Source organism: Pelophylax lessonae (assembly GCF_965119305.1).
Source record: "Pelophylax lessonae genome assembly, chromosome: 4".
In the NCBI taxonomy this organism is placed as follows: Eukaryota; Metazoa; Chordata; class Amphibia; order Anura; family Ranidae; genus Pelophylax; species Pelophylax lessonae.
The window spans coordinates 70,412,289-70,431,002 of record NC_138771.1 but is presented as its reverse complement, the minus strand read 5'-3'; the positions used below and the strand labels follow the sequence as shown (position 1 = coordinate 70,431,002).

Sequence of the window (18,714 nt, the reverse complement as noted above, 5' to 3'; positions counted from 1 at the left end):
AAAAGGGATGAATGATGGCACTGTAATTATTTTATTTAAAAATATATAGAAGTACCTTTTTCCTAATCAATATACAGCTGTCACATGACCCAGATCTTTCCCAGCCTGTCTGCAGGGAAACCTAAGCAGAATGAGCTTCTAGTCCTCTGCTGCTGGTCACATGTTCAAAATAAAAGACACTGGGATACAGAGTAAAAAAAAATATCAATAAGCTGTTCTAAATCATCATACAAATATATTTTTGAAATTAAATATTTTTTCTTTTTTTTTTTTACAATACCATAATGTGGGGAGATTTCTGCTAGTCACAAGCAGTGTCATACCCCTCCAGCCTGTGTCTTAGAATAACAGGGAGGAGAAGCCTCCATCAATCAAGATGTAATGCACCACTTGTGTTTAGCTGGTTAGTGGGCATGGAGGAGTCTATAGTCACATGGGCAGTTCAGATGTGATAGGGAGGAAATGTTTAGCATCGAAACTCACTGAAAACTGAGCATGTGCAGAGTTGCCACCCCTGCTCTGCAAAATTCCCAAATGTATTGGGGATGTGATCAACAGGGGGAGATAGAGAGCAGCAGGGTCAACCAGGATTTTTGCAGAATACAGAAAACGAATCCCATAGTGACTAAGTGAGTATGAATAGCATTTAATACACCATTTATTGATAGTTTTTTTATGATGGGGGTTTAGTGACACTTTAACGCAGTAAAACAATCTTTTAGGTTCAGTGCACAGAAAGTTACAAGGACACTGGATTTCTCATGATTAATGCAATGAGTCTATCCTTTCAAAAATGTACTTAGTCTGAAAAACGAATGCAGTCACAACATCTAAAGGTTGAAAAGAATAATAAAAAATATATAATAATAAAACAATATATAACCTTTTTATATTTGGGTTCAGTTTTACTTTAGGAAGGTTAAAACTTTGTATCTATGTATAGTTTGTAATGTTATATTTACATTGGGACAGCTATATTTGCTCATTACATAAGCAGTCTTTGTTTCCTGCTGAGTTTTATCTCATGGAAACTGTTCAGTGATTGGGGAAAAATAAACTTTCAGCAGACGGAGGATGACAAACCCTCACATTGTGTGGTAGGCAGAATGTAATCTATGCCTTGGCAGTTAGCAACCTAAGCAGAGTTTTGTATTAATGGCAAGGCATAGGCACCTTTTTCCTGAAATGTTTTTGTATTTTTGTTTAATAGTAGGTCCACTTTAGCCCTGGTTCGCTACTTCAGTGCGATTTTCAAAGCCGCAGATCAGTGCGATTTTCACCTCCCAATTTCATTGCGGCTTGTGACTTTGTTTAACAGAAGTCTATGCAAACCGCAATGAAATCAGCAAAAAGTAGTTCAGGAACCTTTTTTAACCACTTCAACCCTGGAAGATTTTACCCCTTCCTGACCAGGCCCTATTTTGCGATTTGGCACTGCGTTAATTTAACGGACAATCATGCGGTCGTGCGGCACCGTATCCAAACAAGATTTACGTCCTTTTTTCCCCACAAATAGAGCTTTCTCTTGGTGGTATTTGATCACCTGTGCGATTTTTTTATTTTTTTGCGCTATAAACAAAAAAAGAGCGACAGTTTTGAAAAAAAAAAAACGAAATTTTTCACAAAAAAAAAAATTTAAAAATCTATTTTTAACATTTTAGGCCAATTTGTTTTCTGCTACATATTTTGGTAAAAAAATCGCAATAAGTGTATGTTGATTGGTTTGCACAAAAGTTATCGCGTCTACTAACTACGGGAAAGATTTATGTCATTTTTAATGTTTTTTTTTTTTTTTACTAGTAATGGCAGCGATCTGTGACTTTATGCGGGACTGCGACATTGCAGCGGACAGATCGGACCCCTGACTGACATTTTTGACACTTTTGGGGGTACCAGTGACATTACTACAGTAATCAGTGGTAATAATATGCACTGTTACTGTAATAATGACACTGGCAGGGAAGGGGTTAACAGTATAGGTGATCAAGGGGTTAAATGTGACCCTAGGGGAGTGATTCTAACTGTGGGGGGGCGTGGCTTCTGAGATGACCATAGAGACATGTCATCCTATATAGCAGGATCACAGGAGCTCTGTAATCATCCCAGGGAGAAGGACGGTGGGCTGTGTTTACAACAGCCGGCCATCCTCTCTCAGCTGGGAGCAATCGATAGTGTCAGGCGGCAGTCGGAGCCGCCTGAAACACACATCGGCTTCCCTGCTGACGACCGGGGGCGGCATATATCACAGCAGTTTGAACAGTTCCATTGCCTGTAATAGGGTGTGATTTGGAGCTGTCAAATCACACAACAAATCACACAGGTGTAAACAAATGCTTAACCTATTGCCGTTTGCATAACACGAATGTGCAGCAGCAATAGGCTTGGCTTTAATGCCCACACACCGCACTTATGCGTCACTGGGCTGCCAATGTTTCTGTGCTGAGAGCGCATTCTCCCTGCACAGAGACTGAGCTGTCAAAGACAGCTCTTGGTGCATACTAATGATCGGTAGCCAGCAGGAACAGCTTCTGAACATGTGACCGTTGTGATAGTCAATCACAGTGGTCACATAATTGCCGATCTTTCCCAACCCTCCTGAACGTTCAGAACTTTTTTAAGGAACGCAGACACAAAGGGGTTAAAGCACATAAAAATAAAAAAGTATGTTTCTGGGTAATATGGGCCCCAAGCCACGCCCTACCTTACATTTTCTTCTAACCTACCTTATAAAAGTTTCTTATATCTGATTTTTTTCCCCATTTTTGTTAAAAGCCACATGCATCTTTATTTTGGTGCAGTGTCTTGAAAAAGTATTCATACCCCTTGACAATTTTCACATTGTGTCATGTTACAACCAAAAACATTAATGTATTTTATTGGGATTTTATATGATAGACCAACACAAAGTGGCACAGAATTGTGAAGTAGAAAGAAAATGATAAATGTTTTACAAATATGTGAAAAATGTGGCGTGCATTTGTATTCACCCCCCTGAGTCAATACTTTGTAGAACCACTTTTCCCTGCAATTACAGCTGCAAGTCTTGTTGGGGATGTCTCTACCAGCTTTGCACATCTAGAGAGGGACATTTTTGCCCATTCTTCTTTGCAAAGTAGCTCAGGCTCTGTCAGATTGGATGGTGAGTGTCTGTGAACAGCAATTTTCAAGTCTTGCCACAGATTCTCAATTGGATTTAGGTCTGGACTTTGACTGGGCCATTCTAAAGCCCCGTACACACGATCAGATTATCGAACGACCTGTCGTCCGTTTTTTGTGGCATGCTAGTCTGATGTGGAAAGTGAAGAAGTTATTTTCATACAAATTTTCCCGTACGACAGAATTCTACTTCAGAAGTGATGTCATGTGTTGGATTGCTTTGTATGTGTTCTTTCGTCTCTGAGCATGCCTAGTCTTGCTCTTAAGATTTTTTTCCGTCAAAATCTGTACTAATGAGACGAAAATCAGACGTTGATCTAAACCATTCCATTTTAGCTCTGGCTGTATGTTTAGGGTCGTTGTTTTGCTGGAAGGTGAACCTCTGCCCCAGTGTCAATTCTTTTGCAGACTCAAACAGGTTTTCTTCTAAGATTGCCCTGTATTTGGCTCCATCCATCTTCCCATCAACTCTGACCAGTTTTCCTGTCTCTGCGGAAGAAAAGCATCCCCACAACATGATGCTGCCACCACCATGTTTCACGGTGGGGGTGGTGTGTTCAGGATGATGTGCAGTGTTAGTTTTCCGCCACACATAGCGTTTTGCTTTTAGGCCAAAATTTTAATTTTGGTCTCATCTGACCAGAGCACCTTCTTCCACATGTTTGCTGTGTCCCCTGCATGACTTCTCACAAACTGCAAATGGGACTTCTTACGGCTTTCTTTCAACAATGGCTTTCTTCTTACCACTCTTCCATAAAGGCCAGATTTGTGGAGTTCACAACTAATAGTTGTCTCTGCAGCTCCTCCAGAGTTAGTATGGGCCTCTTGGCTGCTTCTCTGATTAATGCTCTCCTTGCCCGGCCTGTCAGTTTAGGTGGACGGCCATGTCTTGGTAGGTTTGCAGTTGTGCCATACTCTTTCCATTTTCAGGTGATGGATTGAACAGTGCTCTGTAAGATGTTCAAGACTTGGGATATTTTTTTATAACCTAACCCTGCTTTAAACTTCTCCACAACTTTATCCCTGACCTGTTTGGTGTGTTTCTTGGCCTTCATGATACTGTTTGTTCACTAAAGTTTTCTAACAAACCTCTTTTTTTCAGATATTTATTTGTAAAAATATTTTGAAAACCATTTATCATTTTCCTTCCACTTCACAAATTATGTGCTACTAAATGTTGGTGTAGCACCCTCCTAGGTAGGTGCTAGAGAGAGAGTATAGTTTCTGGCTCTGTCTGCCTATCAGAGGAGCAGCAGGTGAATTCTATATTGCTTTTTGCTTAACAGGGAGCAGGATATGTGAGTTAGGTCTGCTCAATGTGCTCAGTGTGTGATTCATCTGGTCTGGGGGAGTGTTTCCACTGGTCCAATAGGGAGGCACATTGGACAGTGGAGGAAACCTGGCCAATGAGTACATAGGCTTTGATACAGCCCCAGTGATTAGCACAGACTGGTAGTCTGGGTGTATTGTGGGGTGTGGTACAAAAGCCAGGAGCACATGTGCTCGGGATCTTTGGCTGGTGAGCAGAGTCCTGGAAGGAGGGTGGCGGCTGCCTCGTCTTCTGAAGCAGTTGGTGTATGGTCACAGGCAGCCGGCCTGGTGAGCCAGAAGGAAGGAGCTAAACCCAGAGGTCCAGGAGAGCTGACTTGAGGGGTAGAGACACTGGAGAACTTGGAAAAACAGTATCATGAGTACAGAGGATCGTGTCTAAGGGCCTGACCAGGAAGGGGGCCACCCCGGAATAGAGTAGTCAGGGGACGGGTGTCAGCTGGTGAATAGAAAGGGGGTGCTAGGTCCTGAAGATAAATGCTAAGCAAGCTGTCTATTCAGGGACTTTATCTTAGATTCATCCAGTGGCAAGGTGAAACTGTGGCCTATCCGCATCCTCAAAAGTCCTCAACATTGTGAATAGTTCAAGTTTTGGAGTATCCCACTCTTCCCTTCTCCCATCCCCATATAAAATAAAGACAACAAAACAACAACCCCTGTTTATTGACTGAGCGGGAGAGTAAAGTGTTAAGATTCTGCATACAGTTGCTACCGGTAACCTAGAGGGACCCGAAAAGGTGAGAAATCCAGCAGCCCTCAAGGGGGCAGTGCTACATTGGATCACATTAAATCCCAATAAAATACATTTACGTGACAAAAATGTGGGAAATTTCAAGGGGTGTTAATACTTTTTTAAGGCACTATATAATGATAGGCAGGTAATAATACTGATGTTTCATTCCAATATATTATTTTTCCCCCAAATTGTCAAACTATTAACCTTTTGATACGTTCTCTGTTTTGTGTTTAGCTCGAGCAGCCATTGAGCGGATAGACAATGCTCTGGAGACTGGCAGCCCCCCTGTCTTGTTTGAGGCCCTTAGCAATCAAGCACTTGCAATACGAGGACTGCAGAGGGACAATTCGGAGTGGTATCTAAAACAGCTGCAGAGCGATAAGCAGCAGAAACTAGAGGTAAGTTACTGTACATATACATATACATAGATGCCAGAGGTGTAATAGAAACTCCAAGCAAAACTATAAAGCAATTTGAGTTCAGTTGCATATTCCTTCAAAAGCCCTATAATCATTTTTAAGTAAAATGTAACTGAAATTTCCTTTCATTCCGAGTTGATGTGCTAGCAAGAAATTAATATAAGGAGTATGCTTAGTCCTTTAAATATATCTAAACCCAAATACCAAAAATGTATTATACTGCAGCTCACCATTCCTTAGATGTGGTGACTCCATTTGTTTTAGTTTTCAGGCTTTTTTTTTCTTGCACTTTATCAATGAAGAAGTAGTTGGGAGGAGGTGTTCTGTAGTTCACAGAATATAGCTTGGAAGCCTGATAGGATTTCTTGATATTTTAGTTACAGTGCCTTGCGAAAGTATTCGGCCCCCTTGAACTTTGCGACCTTTTGCCACTTCACTTTTTGCCACTTCACTTTTGCCATGGCTTCAAACATAAAGATATAAAAGTGTAATTTTTTGTGAAGAATCAACAAGTGAGACACAATCATGAAGTGGAACAAAATTTATTGGATATTTCAAACTTTAAGAAATAAAAAACTGAAAAATTGGGCGTGCAAAATTATTCAGCCCCTTTACTTTCAGTGCAGCAAACTCTCCAGAAGTTCAGTGAGAATCTCTGAATGATCCAATGTTGACCTAAATGACTAATGATGATAAATAGAATCCACCTGTGTGTAATCAAGTCTCCGTATAAATGCACCTGCACTGTGATAGTCTCAGAGGTCCGTTTAAAGCGCAGAGAGCATCATGAAGAACAAGGAACACACCAGGCAGGTCCGAGATACTGTTGTGGAGAAGTTTAAAGCCGGATTTGGATACAAAAAAGATTTCCCAAGCTTTAAACATCCCAAGGAGCACTGTGCAAGCGATAATATTGAAATGGAAGGAGTATCAGACCACTTCCAACAAGACAATGATCCAAAACATAAAGCAAAATCTACAATGGAATGGTTCACAAATAAACATATCCAGGTGTTAGAATGGCCAAGTCAAAGTCCAGACCTGAATCCAATCGAGAATCTGTGGAAAGAACTGATAACTGCTGTTCACAAACGCTCTCCATCCAACCTCACTGAGCTCGAGCTGTTTTGCAAGGAGCAATGGGCAAAAATTTCAGTCTCTCGATGTGAAAAACTAATAGAGACACACCCCAAGCGACTTACAGCTGTAATCGCAGCAAAAGGTGGCGCTACAAAGTATTAACTTAAGGGGGCTGAATAATTTTGCACGCCCAATGTTTCAGTTTTTTATCTGTTAAAAAAGTTTGAAATATCCAATAAATTTCGTTCCACTTCATGATTGTGTCCCACTTGTTGTTGATTCTTCACAAAAAATTACAGTTTTATATCTTTATGTTTGAAGCCTGAAATGTGGCAAAAGGTCGCAAAGTTCAAGGTGGCCGAATACTTTCGCAAGGCACTGTAATTGGACAGGAAGTTACAAGCAGACATGGTTTCTGGCAGGATCAACAGATATTTTTTAAGTTTTGCCAACAACTTATAAAGCCTATAGTATTAGTAGCTGCTGACTATTATTATTATTTTTTTTTGGGGGGGGGGGGCCTACAGCTTTTCTTTAACTATAATCTAACTTCTACTGTTAGCCTAAATACTTGTAGACATGTGTTGCCTTCATCCATAGGTCACAAATCTCTTGTCAGTTCACCGCTGGGCACTTCCTACTTATCTCCAACATTAGTGGCTCCAAAAACAAAAGAGCCCTTCTTTCCTACTCCCGAACACAGCATCAATCTGGCCATAGAGGGATTGAAATGTAGCCGATTCAGCAGGAACTGGCTGAATTCCGATCAATGTGTGGCCGCCCCTGTTCCACAGAAGTCAATCATTACTATGTTGGAATACAACGTCTCAATGGGGGAGATTCCTCCAACCACCTCGCCTGTGTGGATGGAGAAATCTGTTTGTTTTTTGGCTGAATGAATATAAGTGACCCATCTATGGGCAGCTCAAGGCTGTGGTGGGAGCAGAGCGATAGTAGTGACTCAGCGAGGGGTGGGGTACGTATGCAGCATTCCTGAAGAATCCAACAGTCTTCTTTTAAAGCCTATTTCCAGGGAGAAAAAAATAATTCCTTTGCAGTGGGGCTGCCTCCACACTACAGGGGTAAAATCCTAATTTAGGTCTAGAGGCTGCGAAATGCCAATTTACTACCCTGGCTGTCACTACTCTTCTGTACTCCCTATGCTACGGTAGTGTACTGTCCTTTGATTTCCTCACATACAATGCAGGGCTATGGTCCCTGTATTGGTCTTGACAACATCAGAAGACCTATGACCACTGGAGCTTTGGGAAGGAGAAGCCTGCAGGGATTGATCTTACAACCCAAAAGAGCTTGCAGGAGCAGAAGATTGGGTAGGTAACAGTGCTTTTAGCGGCCACGTAGGCTGGGTTCACACTGAATTTGGATGCGGCTCACAACAGGGGTCCGGTGCGTCCCTGTTCTCTGTTTCAGGGACAATTTGGGTCTGAATATTTTCCTGAATTTGGATCTAAAACAGAGCCAAAGATGCAGAGGATCCTTGTGCTATCTGCTCCGCAGCTGCCCCGAAGATGTGTTGAGAGTCGGGCACACTCTCCTGTCATGCAAATTGGATGCGGGGAAACCCACATCCAATTCACATAAGTGTGAACCCAGAACTTATATAGATCTGAGCACCACAAACTGAAAACTTTATTTATTTCATTTTTAGTATTCCAAGCGAACTCGCCCCCACCCCCCCCCCCCCCCCCCATCCATCTATGTCTCTATGCTTTATTTTGTTTGGAAATCACTTTGAAAAACACCCCCTTGCATTTCTAGCCACCACGGCCATCTTGAGTAAGGGCAGATGATTCCTGTAGCATTTTCTTCTTTAAATCCATCTGCCCTTAGTTCCACAAGCCCCTCCTCCAGATGAAAGGAAAAAAAATCCTCATGAGGACTCCTGGGATGTATGACATAATTTTGGCCTAGGCCAGAAACCAGGAAGCAATTAAAGAAATATATAAAAAAAAATGTATTTAATTTGATTAGGAAAGTTTAGTATTGCTTTAAAGCGGTAGTAAACTCTATGTTTTGATTTTTTACCTACATGTATGCTTATGATAAAGTTTACCTGTAGGTGAAATGAATATCTCCTAAACGTATATCAGTGCATGCGCTCTGAAGGAATAACATACCGTGCTGTTCCTTCAGAGCTGTGTGCCGTGGCTGAGCCGCGCACATGCACAGGCGTGACGTCATCACGGCTCGGCCACTCAAGCGGGTGGAGATGGAAGCCTCTGCGCCACTGGAGGGCTTAGTTTCAAGTTAAGTCTTTCATAATGTGCTAATATGTAGCACATATAAAATTTTAGACCGCACTCAAGGTATATGATGAAATCAAGAAGGTTTCTTTATTCCTGATGTATAAAGTAGACAGACAATGTGCAGACGTGCCTGGTTGACGCGTTTCACGACACTGTAGGTCGCTTACTCATAACCACGTGATTATGAGTAAGCGACCTACAGCGTCGTGAAACGCGTCAACCAGGCATGTCTGTTTGCACACTGTCTGTCTACTTTATACATCAGGAATAAAGAAACCTTTTTGATTTCATCATATACCTTGAGTGCGGTCTCACATTTTGCATTTCTTCAGCTCTCGGAAGACGGTTCTGACCTGCACCAGGTTTGGAATATACACCTGAGCGGCTTTCCCCTTTTCATTGCTAATATGTAGCACATACTAGCACATTATGATATTGCCTTGCCTTGCTTCACTGCAAGGGAGCTAATTTGTTACCCCCAGAGTTCAACTTTTAACGTAGCTATGTGCAGTAAATGTTTTAATTACAGTACTCCTGATCTTTTCTATTAAAATCAGAAGATTGATTTACTACAGGTACTGATATAGGGGTTTATTTACTAACGCTAGAGAGGGGTAAATTAGTCACAATTCTGCAGAGAAACCAATCAGCTTGTTAAGCTTTAGCAATAAAACCTGGAAGCTGATTGGTTTCTCTGCAGATATGTGACTAATTGTGCCCTCTCTAGCTTTAGTAAATAAACCCCATAGTGTCGTCAATTTATGCAGCACTTTACATATATAGTGTACATCTGTTCCTGTCCTCAATGAGCTTACAATCTAAAGTCCTTATAAATCTCAGACAGTGCTTGCTATACCATGTAAATATGCGCTACAATTGATAAACTGTAAAAATCAATAGTGAGTATGCACAATAGTGACAAGAAATCAGGAATAAAGTGACACAATGCAATAAAAGTGAAAAAAAATCTTTAGTGCAATCTTGAGTGCCTCGTGCCTAATCTCGGGGATCTCCCTGTATATGCCATCATGTGCTGTAATGGCTATACACCGCACTCACCAGATATCGGTAAATCCCTTGCCATACAGCGGGGAGATTCAACAAGGTCTCTCTGGGACCTGCCCCATGGTTCCTGATGTCTCCTGTGGCCCCCAGGGATCCTTGCTTCTCCCATTCACGGTCCAGTAGATTCTCCCCAGTGTGGTTAGGCAGGTAGGAAATAAATGGAGAGACCGCCTCTCATAGTGTAGATTTTCTTAAGTATGGTTTTTTTTTTTTTTAAATAATGATTTTAAAAAGCTTCACAAATGCAAAAAAAAAATCATAGAAAATCGACCCTGTGGAATATGCAAAAAAAAAAAAAGATGGACGCTACCTATGCTCTGGCGTGTGTAGTAAGTGACGCACGGGAACACCAGCCTGGCGCGTTTCGTCATCAGTTAGCGACATCTTCATAGGCAGCTAAAGTCCCTTACTCACAATCATACATACACATACTAAGGCCACTTTATACAGAAGCCAATGAACCTACCAGCATGTCTTTGGAGTGTGGGAAGAAACCGGAGTAGCTGGAGGAAATGCATGCAGGTACAGGGAGGACATGCAAACTCCAGGCAGGTAGTGCCGTGGTTGGCATTCAAACCAATGACCCTAGTGCTGCTAAGCGCAAGTGCTAACCACTTATTCACTGCGCTGATACTAGCAAATAATCAGATAAAACAAAAATAGAAAAAGAGTAAGAAGTATGACACAGATATTAAATAAAGCCCTGTTTTATTATGTATAAATGTAGAAGTATGTTATAGTAGTATGGTGAATATCCATACCTTTATAAAGGAGCACACACACACACACCCTTGTGATGACAGAAAATTAGGCCGGCAGAATCAGTTGGAGTACATAGCAGAATATTATGTACGGTGCTGTTTTAGCCGTATCCTCAGAGCCCGTACAAAGCATTGTGAGACAAAGCCTTTATCTGTCATGTGCATCCAAGTGCAGAAAAACACTATTAGTGGTGTTGTGTGATCACAGTGCTTTTTGTAGACACTGTTTCATCCGGTAGTGCTTTGATGACACTGTGTTGGCACGTCATGTTTTGTCAGCCATGTGAAAGATAATGGCTTGTGGTGAGCACTTAGAATGCGTTTGTCTGCAGGCATTGAGTGTGTGTGCCCAGAATGCATCCACCTCAATCCAGGCATGCCCATCACTCCCTGAATGTATAGAAGTATAGGGCGTGGATCTGTATGCCCGCAGTCACATGTATGGCTCCTGTATGTGCACACAGACTTATAAATAGACTACAGAAGGCTCTCTGTGTTACGCTCTGGAATTTGGGTGTGTGCAGTTTAAGGGAGTGAATGAAAGTTTGTGTCTGACCTGTTAACTCATTGCACAAAAATCATTCCCAAAACCTTAGACATTTCACTCTCTCCAAAACCAGAGCTTAGGTCATTCTTTCCTCGCCCGTCACCATGGCCTCTCCTGTTCTTGGTACTTTCAGCCATTGACGGCTTTCTTTGCTGATTTTTTCCCCCCCTCTAATCTGTGTTTTTAAAGTGATTCTAAAGTCTCTTCCCCCCCCCCCCCCCCCCCATAAAAATAACAAATATATTATACTTACCTGTTCTGTTGCAGTGGATTTGCACAGAGCATCCCTGATCCTCCTCTTCTCGGGTCCCTTTTCTGTGCTTCTGGCCCCTCCCTCCAGTTTAGTGCCCCCACAGCAAGCAGGGGGCACCCGAGCTGAGTCACAGCTCTCTGTGTCCATTCAGACACAGAGCCTTGACCCGCCCCGCCCCCTCTCTTCCCTGAGTGGCTAGCTGTCTTTGATTGACAGCAGCGGCAGCCAATCGCCTGTGCATGTGTCTCAGCCAATCAGGAGGGAGAATTTTAGGAGGCTGAGACACTTGTAGACATGGCTGGACAAGGAGGGACCTCAGGTAAGTATACGGGGGGCTGCTGCACCCAGAAGTCTTTTTATTTTAATGCATTTAAATTTTAGTTTAATTTTAAATTTTAATTTTAACTGTCTTTACAACTCCTTTAAATTATTTCTTTAAAGAGGTTGTAAACCCTCTTGTATAACTTTTACCTATAGGTAAGCCTATATTAAGGCTTACCTATAGGTGCTATAAATATCTCCCAAACTTGCACCGTTTAGGAGATATTTACAGCGCAAACTGCCGATGACGCCATCGGCGCAGGCGCTCTGAGGGAACGGCCACCCGTGCCGTTCCTTCAGAGCTCAGTGCCGTGAACGGCGGCTCCCGCGCGCATGCGCGGGAGTGATGTAATCGCGCCTCCGGCCAATCAGATGGCCGGAGGACGCGAACCCGGAAGCGGGACGGCAGGACATGTCGCCGTCCTGTCGCTGAGGTGGCGGCACGGCGGGGGCTTCGTTTTAAGGTAAGTACTACATAATGAGCTAGTATGCGATGCATACTAGCTCATTATGCCTTTCTCTTTACAGGGCTTTTTTTTTCTCGGTTTTTTTTTTGACTTTACTTCCTCTTTAAAATGTGGTTAATATATGTAAATATGTGCAGTGCACTTTATTTTTGTTGACATTAAAGTTAAAGCAGTATTAAATTCAAAACAAAAAATGTATTATATTGCAGCTTACAAATCATTCGATGTGGTGGCTGCATTTGTTTTCTTTTCTTTGGCCTTTTTTCCCCCTCTATTTTCATCTGGTGATTTGGCCAGTAACACACATCCTGTATTAGTTAGACACAGCTCTGGAGGAATGAAAACAGGAGGCACAGCAGGCAGCAGCATTGTCAGTTTGGGGGGGGGGGGGGGGTTGTGTTTAATGTTTTAGCAGATTTAAATGCACTAATAAATTAAACCAAACTGCACCTCACACTTTATAATCAATCGGTTACAGCAAACAGTTTTTTCCCTTTTGGGATAATAGTTTTGCATGAATGCATAAAATATGATCATTTAAATCACTCCTACCAGCACTAAGTGGTTTATCTCGTCCATGCAAACATTCTGCTGGAGAGCTTGAGCTTTTGAAAAACAACAGACTTACTGGCCAGATCACCAGGTGAGAGGAAAAAAAAGCCTAAAAAAGAAAACTAATGCAGCCATTGCATCTAAGAATTGGTAAGCTGCAATATAATATTTGCTTTTTGGTTTAATACCACTTTAAGAAGCCATGAGGAATACTTATATACAATAGTTAGTGAAAAATAGTGTTAAATGCTTATGGCCATGATGTGTAACCATGATGTATATCACTGATGTCAAAAGGTTAGAAGAAACAACATAACTTAAAATGGTTTTAAACCTCAGACGTGAAATATGAACAAAGTATGCTTATCTATATTGTGTACTTATCTCAATGCAGAGCACTTAGGCAGGCCATATGCGGTGCAAATTTCTTTCCTGCAACCCGTGGTTGCAGGAAAGAAATTCACACAATTCCCCCAGCAACACAGACAGTGCTGAGTCCCCGCAGGTAGAAGACATTGATTATCATGAGAGAATCAGGCAGGCTCATTGTACCCAAGTTGATCGATCGATTGATCGACTTGGTACATTCAGCCTAGCCATTAACGGCTCGAATCTCAGCCGGTTCCTGCTGAACCTGGGTATGTAATGATGTATTATCCCAGTTCGGCGGTCAACTCTATTAGGTTCTGAATGCGAGTATGACATTTAATTTGTGTTGATGAAGCTCATGATGCTTAAAGGGTGTTTCGTTAATTTGTAGTCAAATTTGAGAAAACCTAAGTATAGATTCATGTTCCCATTCACACATTATACCAAAAAATAAAAAGAAAATATTTTTTACTTGTATATGTTTTTCAGTCTGTCCTAAGGACAGGCTAAGTTGCATCTCCTTAAAGAAGAATTCCAGGTATGGCATTTTTTACATATTGTACCACCTTGGACTATGTAAGTACCATGCTTAAGGGATCTTCAAACTACGGCCCTCCAGCTGTTGCGGACCTACACGTCCCATAGGGCAATATAAAACTTGGGGACCCTTGAGTGCCGCACAACATCAGGACCAGGCAGCCACTCACCTGATGCGTTTCGCCCTGTCCATAAGGCTTAGACAAGGAGGTCCTTCACGACTAAGCTCTGTGGGCTGAACGAAACATGTCGGGGGGGGGGGGTGCCTGAATGAAGCTGGACTGAGGCTGCTTCTTCTATAGTGATTGTCTTGTCCTGATAGTGTGCGGCACCCGGGGTTGTTTCCTTCTGTGCAATGTGTGCAACGCTCCACTACCCTTGATCTGCTCTGCACTGGGATAGCGCTTGCTATATTTCTTCTTTAGTTTTTTTATACCCATTTTGTGTTTCCATAGATTACAAAATGTTGCAAAATATGTTGTCACAGTGCAATTTTATAAAATTAATGTGTTACAATTAGGTTTTTTTTTTCTTCTTCAGAGTGGCCTCAGTGGACCCTTACAGAAGGAAGAGTTGCAGGCTGGAGTGGATGCTGCCAATGGGTTGGCTCAGCAGTTACAGAGAAGTAAGGAGTGATGTATTCCCTGTCTGGTTGCAACTGTGTAATAGCAAGAATGAGCCAGCTGCACTGCGACTCTCATCCACAACATTAGGCACACCTGGCAGCGGTCCAGGTGTGCCTCTCTCAGTCCACCGCCATGCTGGCTGGAAACAATGCATTCCAGCTCTATCTGTGGAAATATCTACTCTACCTCTTATCTGGTGAGAGCCAGCTATTTCTGTTTTATCCGCTGCTGCTAGTGAAAACAATGTGGACACTTCACTGCTAACTGTGAGATGAAATATCATCTTGTTAAAATGCTGCAGAAAGCAAATCGCAAACACTGCACCAGCAACCAACACCAAAGGAACAATTATTCTGGTGTGTAAAGGGTCTGGATATGTAACCTAAACCATAGCAAAAAAAAAAAAAAAAAAGACGCATAACCTGGTAAATAAGTCTCAGCCGTACAAATATAAATTAAAAGGTGAGGACTGCACTCCTTCAGACTCTTGCACACTGCAGCTTAAAAAAGCTCAGTACAGCTTTATTTATTTTTTTTTACTGAGCTAAAATACAGCCCATTAATTGTAATGTGCCTATATACACAGGCACGTAAAGATGCGCCGTGAATTCATCAGTAAAAAAAAAATAAAAAAACTGTGTTTTTTGGTCAGATATTTACGCTTAACGCGCACGAATGCGCGATTACATATTGTACCGAATGTGAGAATAAGTTTGCGTGAAAATGCGCACAAATACGGGCAAATACATACACACAAAAAACGCCAGAAATTACGTCTGAAAAAGTAGATGCTCAAACAAGAGTATCGCGTGCAAATGTTTTCATCCTTAGTAAAAGATGGGTGCTCCTAGTGACTGTAGCAGATGGCAGTGCGCAAACCACAGTAACAACACCAGCACTCGTTTGCCAACATACATTTTTTTATTTGTGCAATATCACATCAGTCAAATAAGCCCTACGTTTAGGGCCACATGGATCCCTTCCTTAAAGTGACATACCGTAGTGACCCAGTGGTGTATTTAGGTTTTGTGCTGCCCTAGGCCTGACTAAACTTGGGCACCCCTAATTTAAATATGACCCACTCTTTCCTGTAAAGGCCACACCCTTTCTTGTTTATGACCCGCCCTGTCATCTGTAAACCACAGACCACAGATCAGTGCAGCCTCATCAGTTCCCATAAGTTCAGCTTCATCCGTGCCCATCAGTGCAGCCTTATCAGTGCTCATCAGTTCAGCCTCATTACTGCCCATCAGTGCAGCCTCATCAGTGGCCATCAGTACAGACCCATCAGTGGCCACCAGTGCAGCCTCTCAGTGCATCATATCAGTGCCCATCTGTGCAGCCCTATCAGTGCAGCTTATCAGTCCTGCCTCATCAGTGGCCATCAGTGCAGTCTATTAGTGCCCATCAGTGCAACATATCAGTGCCCATCAGGGCAGCATATCAGTGCAGTCCCATCAGCTTTTTTGCTGCCCTGGGCCTGGGCCTTGTTGGCCTTGGCCAAGATACAGCACTGTAGCGACTGTTATGTCACCTTGAGGAAGGGAACCTGTGTAGCCCTAAGGCTACGTTCGGGGGGGGGTTTCAACACTCCTCAAATGCCTATGCAAATTATATTATGTACAGCACACATTGCTGCTCACATTATCAAAACATGAAGCTTCGCGTCGCTTTCCTTCAAAATGAAAGTCTCAGGTTGAGTCTGAAGGAGTTTGAAGCCTTTCAACGCCTCCCATTTAAGTTTAGGGTAATGCTCTGCAAACGCGCTGGCAGGCGTTTGTGGTAGGGATCGATCAATATAGTTTTTTCAGGGCCGTTGCCGATTTTCCGGCCACCCTTTAGGCCGATTGCCAATATTAGGTGCGATATTCTGCACATTTAATGTTTTTTTTATTTTTTACTGTCCTTTTAAAAAAACTTTTTTTTGATCACTTTTGTTGCTGTTACAAGGAATGTAAACATCCCTTGTGACAGTAATAGGCAGTGACAGGTACTCTTTATGGAGAGATCTGGGGTAAAAGACCCCAATCCCCTCCTCTGCACTTTCATTCAAAACACCAAGCTTTTTTTTTTTTTTTTTAAATCTAGCGCCTTTAAGGCTCCAGTACCCGGAAGTGATGTCATGACGTTGCTTCCGGGTTTTTACATCGAAGACCCGATCAGACCCGAATGAGGCTTTGTTTGGGTCTTCGGCCAGGCTATGATCGCTCGGATCTCCTGGTGGGATGGGAGACCCAGCAAGTCGCGGGAGGATGGGGGGGCGTCCCCTCCTGCTCCTTGTATTGACAGTCGAGCAGCTGCTTAGCCGCATCGGTTGTCAATACAAGAAAGTCAACCATCAGCTCTGAACAACGGTACCAGGGTGATGCCTTTTGCTGCAGGCATCACTCCGGTACAACCACTTGAAGAAATATTTGTCATATCTGCAAGTTTGTGACCGATACCGATACTTCAAAAAATAAAAGTGAATATTGGCCTCTGATAATCGCACCCACGGATAATCGGTTGATCCCTAGTTTGTGGCGTGGTTGCAGTGCGGTCGCGGCGCGTTAAAATTAGTTTTAAAAAAAACATGCAGGAGGAATAGGATGTGGAAAGAAAAAACGCGGGCAAAGATTGGCCCAGATAATAGGTCAAGCCGTGTCCTCAAGGAGAGGGGGATTTAAATGTGCCTCCTATATATCACTAAAATATGCATATATTTGTACAGGATAACAATAACACATATATTTAAAAAAATTGGAAAATCTTTATTTATACATAGAATAAAAACAATAAGTACGTAAGTTCATCTACAATGATTGAGATAGAAGTAACAATATATTGTACAGCATTATAGCATGTGCAGAAGGAATTGCTGGAGCTACGCGTTTCGCATAATGCGCTTCCTCAGGGTCCAGCAAAAAGATGTATTTGAGCAGAAAATCAATTTAAACAATCCTAGATTGAAGAGCACGGTAGATAGAGTGGGTCGTACTTATTTTAATTTAAAAACGGGTAGTGTAGAAAGGGAGCCAGTAAACCCAGGGACTTATTTTAAAGGGTCATATTCATGGTGACCAAAGGGTCAAAAAACCAAGTGTAGGGAGTGAATAGAGTGATCCAAATATTAATTATTAAAGTAAACCCCCTATACCTATATCCACAGGTAGGGGGCAATGGACGTGCCCACGTGTATATATAAATGGTCCTTTCAAAGATAAGGGTGAGTATAGTGCACCTCGTGCATAACTAAATAGAGCAGAGTCACCGGGTATACTGGGTATTCGGCTCACTTCATAAGATCAGGTAAATGGAAGCCAAAGATCTCACAAATGGAGGAGCCGTCTGAATACAGACCTGCTAGTAAGGGCTAACTGGACCCTGAGGAAGCGCATTATGCGAAACGCGTAGCCCCAGCAATTCCTTCTGCACATGCTATAATGCTGTACAATATATTGTTACGTCTATCTCAATCATTGTAGATGAACTTACGTACTTATTGTTTTTATTCTATGTATAAATAAAGATTTTCCAATTTTTTTAAATATATGTGTTATTGTTATCCTGTACAAATATATGCATATTTTAGTGATATATAGAGGCACATTTAAATCCCCCTCTCCTTGAGGACACGGCTTGACCTATTATCTGGGCCAATCTTTGCCCTCGTTTTTTCTTTCCATATTGCACATATGGGGGAAGGTGCCATTATACCCTCTATCTAAACAGGCCCCTAGCTCTCCTTCTATATAAATCTCTGCTCGAGGAATAGGATGTCCCACAATGCCCTGTATTGATGGTGGAGAGCATAGTGTGTCCTGCAGTCACTTCCTTCTATGCACTTCCCATTTGTGTGATGACAAGCAGCACCTCAAATGGTTTTTTCCTGTAATGTCACTGACCTTTAAAAAAAAAAAAATAGTGCATTTGGGGAGCATTTTTAAAGCGTCATTAACGCTTGTAAAATGCCGGTCTAATGCCCACACTAAAGCGAATTAGGTCGGTCCAGTCTAATGCCTATACTAAAGCACATTAATGCAAGTCTAATGTCCATACTAAAGCGCATTAACGCTATAGGAGCGTTTGTTGAGAGTTAGAAATTTAGTCAAGTGTGAGGGGTATGTTCACACCACTTGCAATGGGACTGCGTTGGTTAGCTATTCCAGCGCAGTCCCACAGAATCCTATGTGCCTGGTTCACACCACTGCATGGCTGGGAAAAACGCACATGGTCTCACCATCCATTAG

At 42.3% G+C, this 18,714-nt stretch overlaps 1 protein-coding gene across 1 annotated transcript in view; it reads left to right on the top strand.

Annotated features, from left to right (window-relative positions):
* IQGAP1 (IQ motif containing GTPase activating protein 1) overlaps positions 1-18,714 on the top strand; it is a 284,753-nt gene that overhangs the window by 182,940 nt on the left and 83,099 nt on the right. Inside the window, exons 10-11 of the mRNA XM_082253376.1 lie at positions 5,456-5,619; positions 14,400-14,484. Of these exons, the coding sequence (XP_082109502.1) occupies positions 5,456-5,619; positions 14,400-14,484 (249 nt within the window). The remainder of the gene's footprint in view (positions 1-5,455; positions 5,620-14,399; positions 14,485-18,714) is intronic.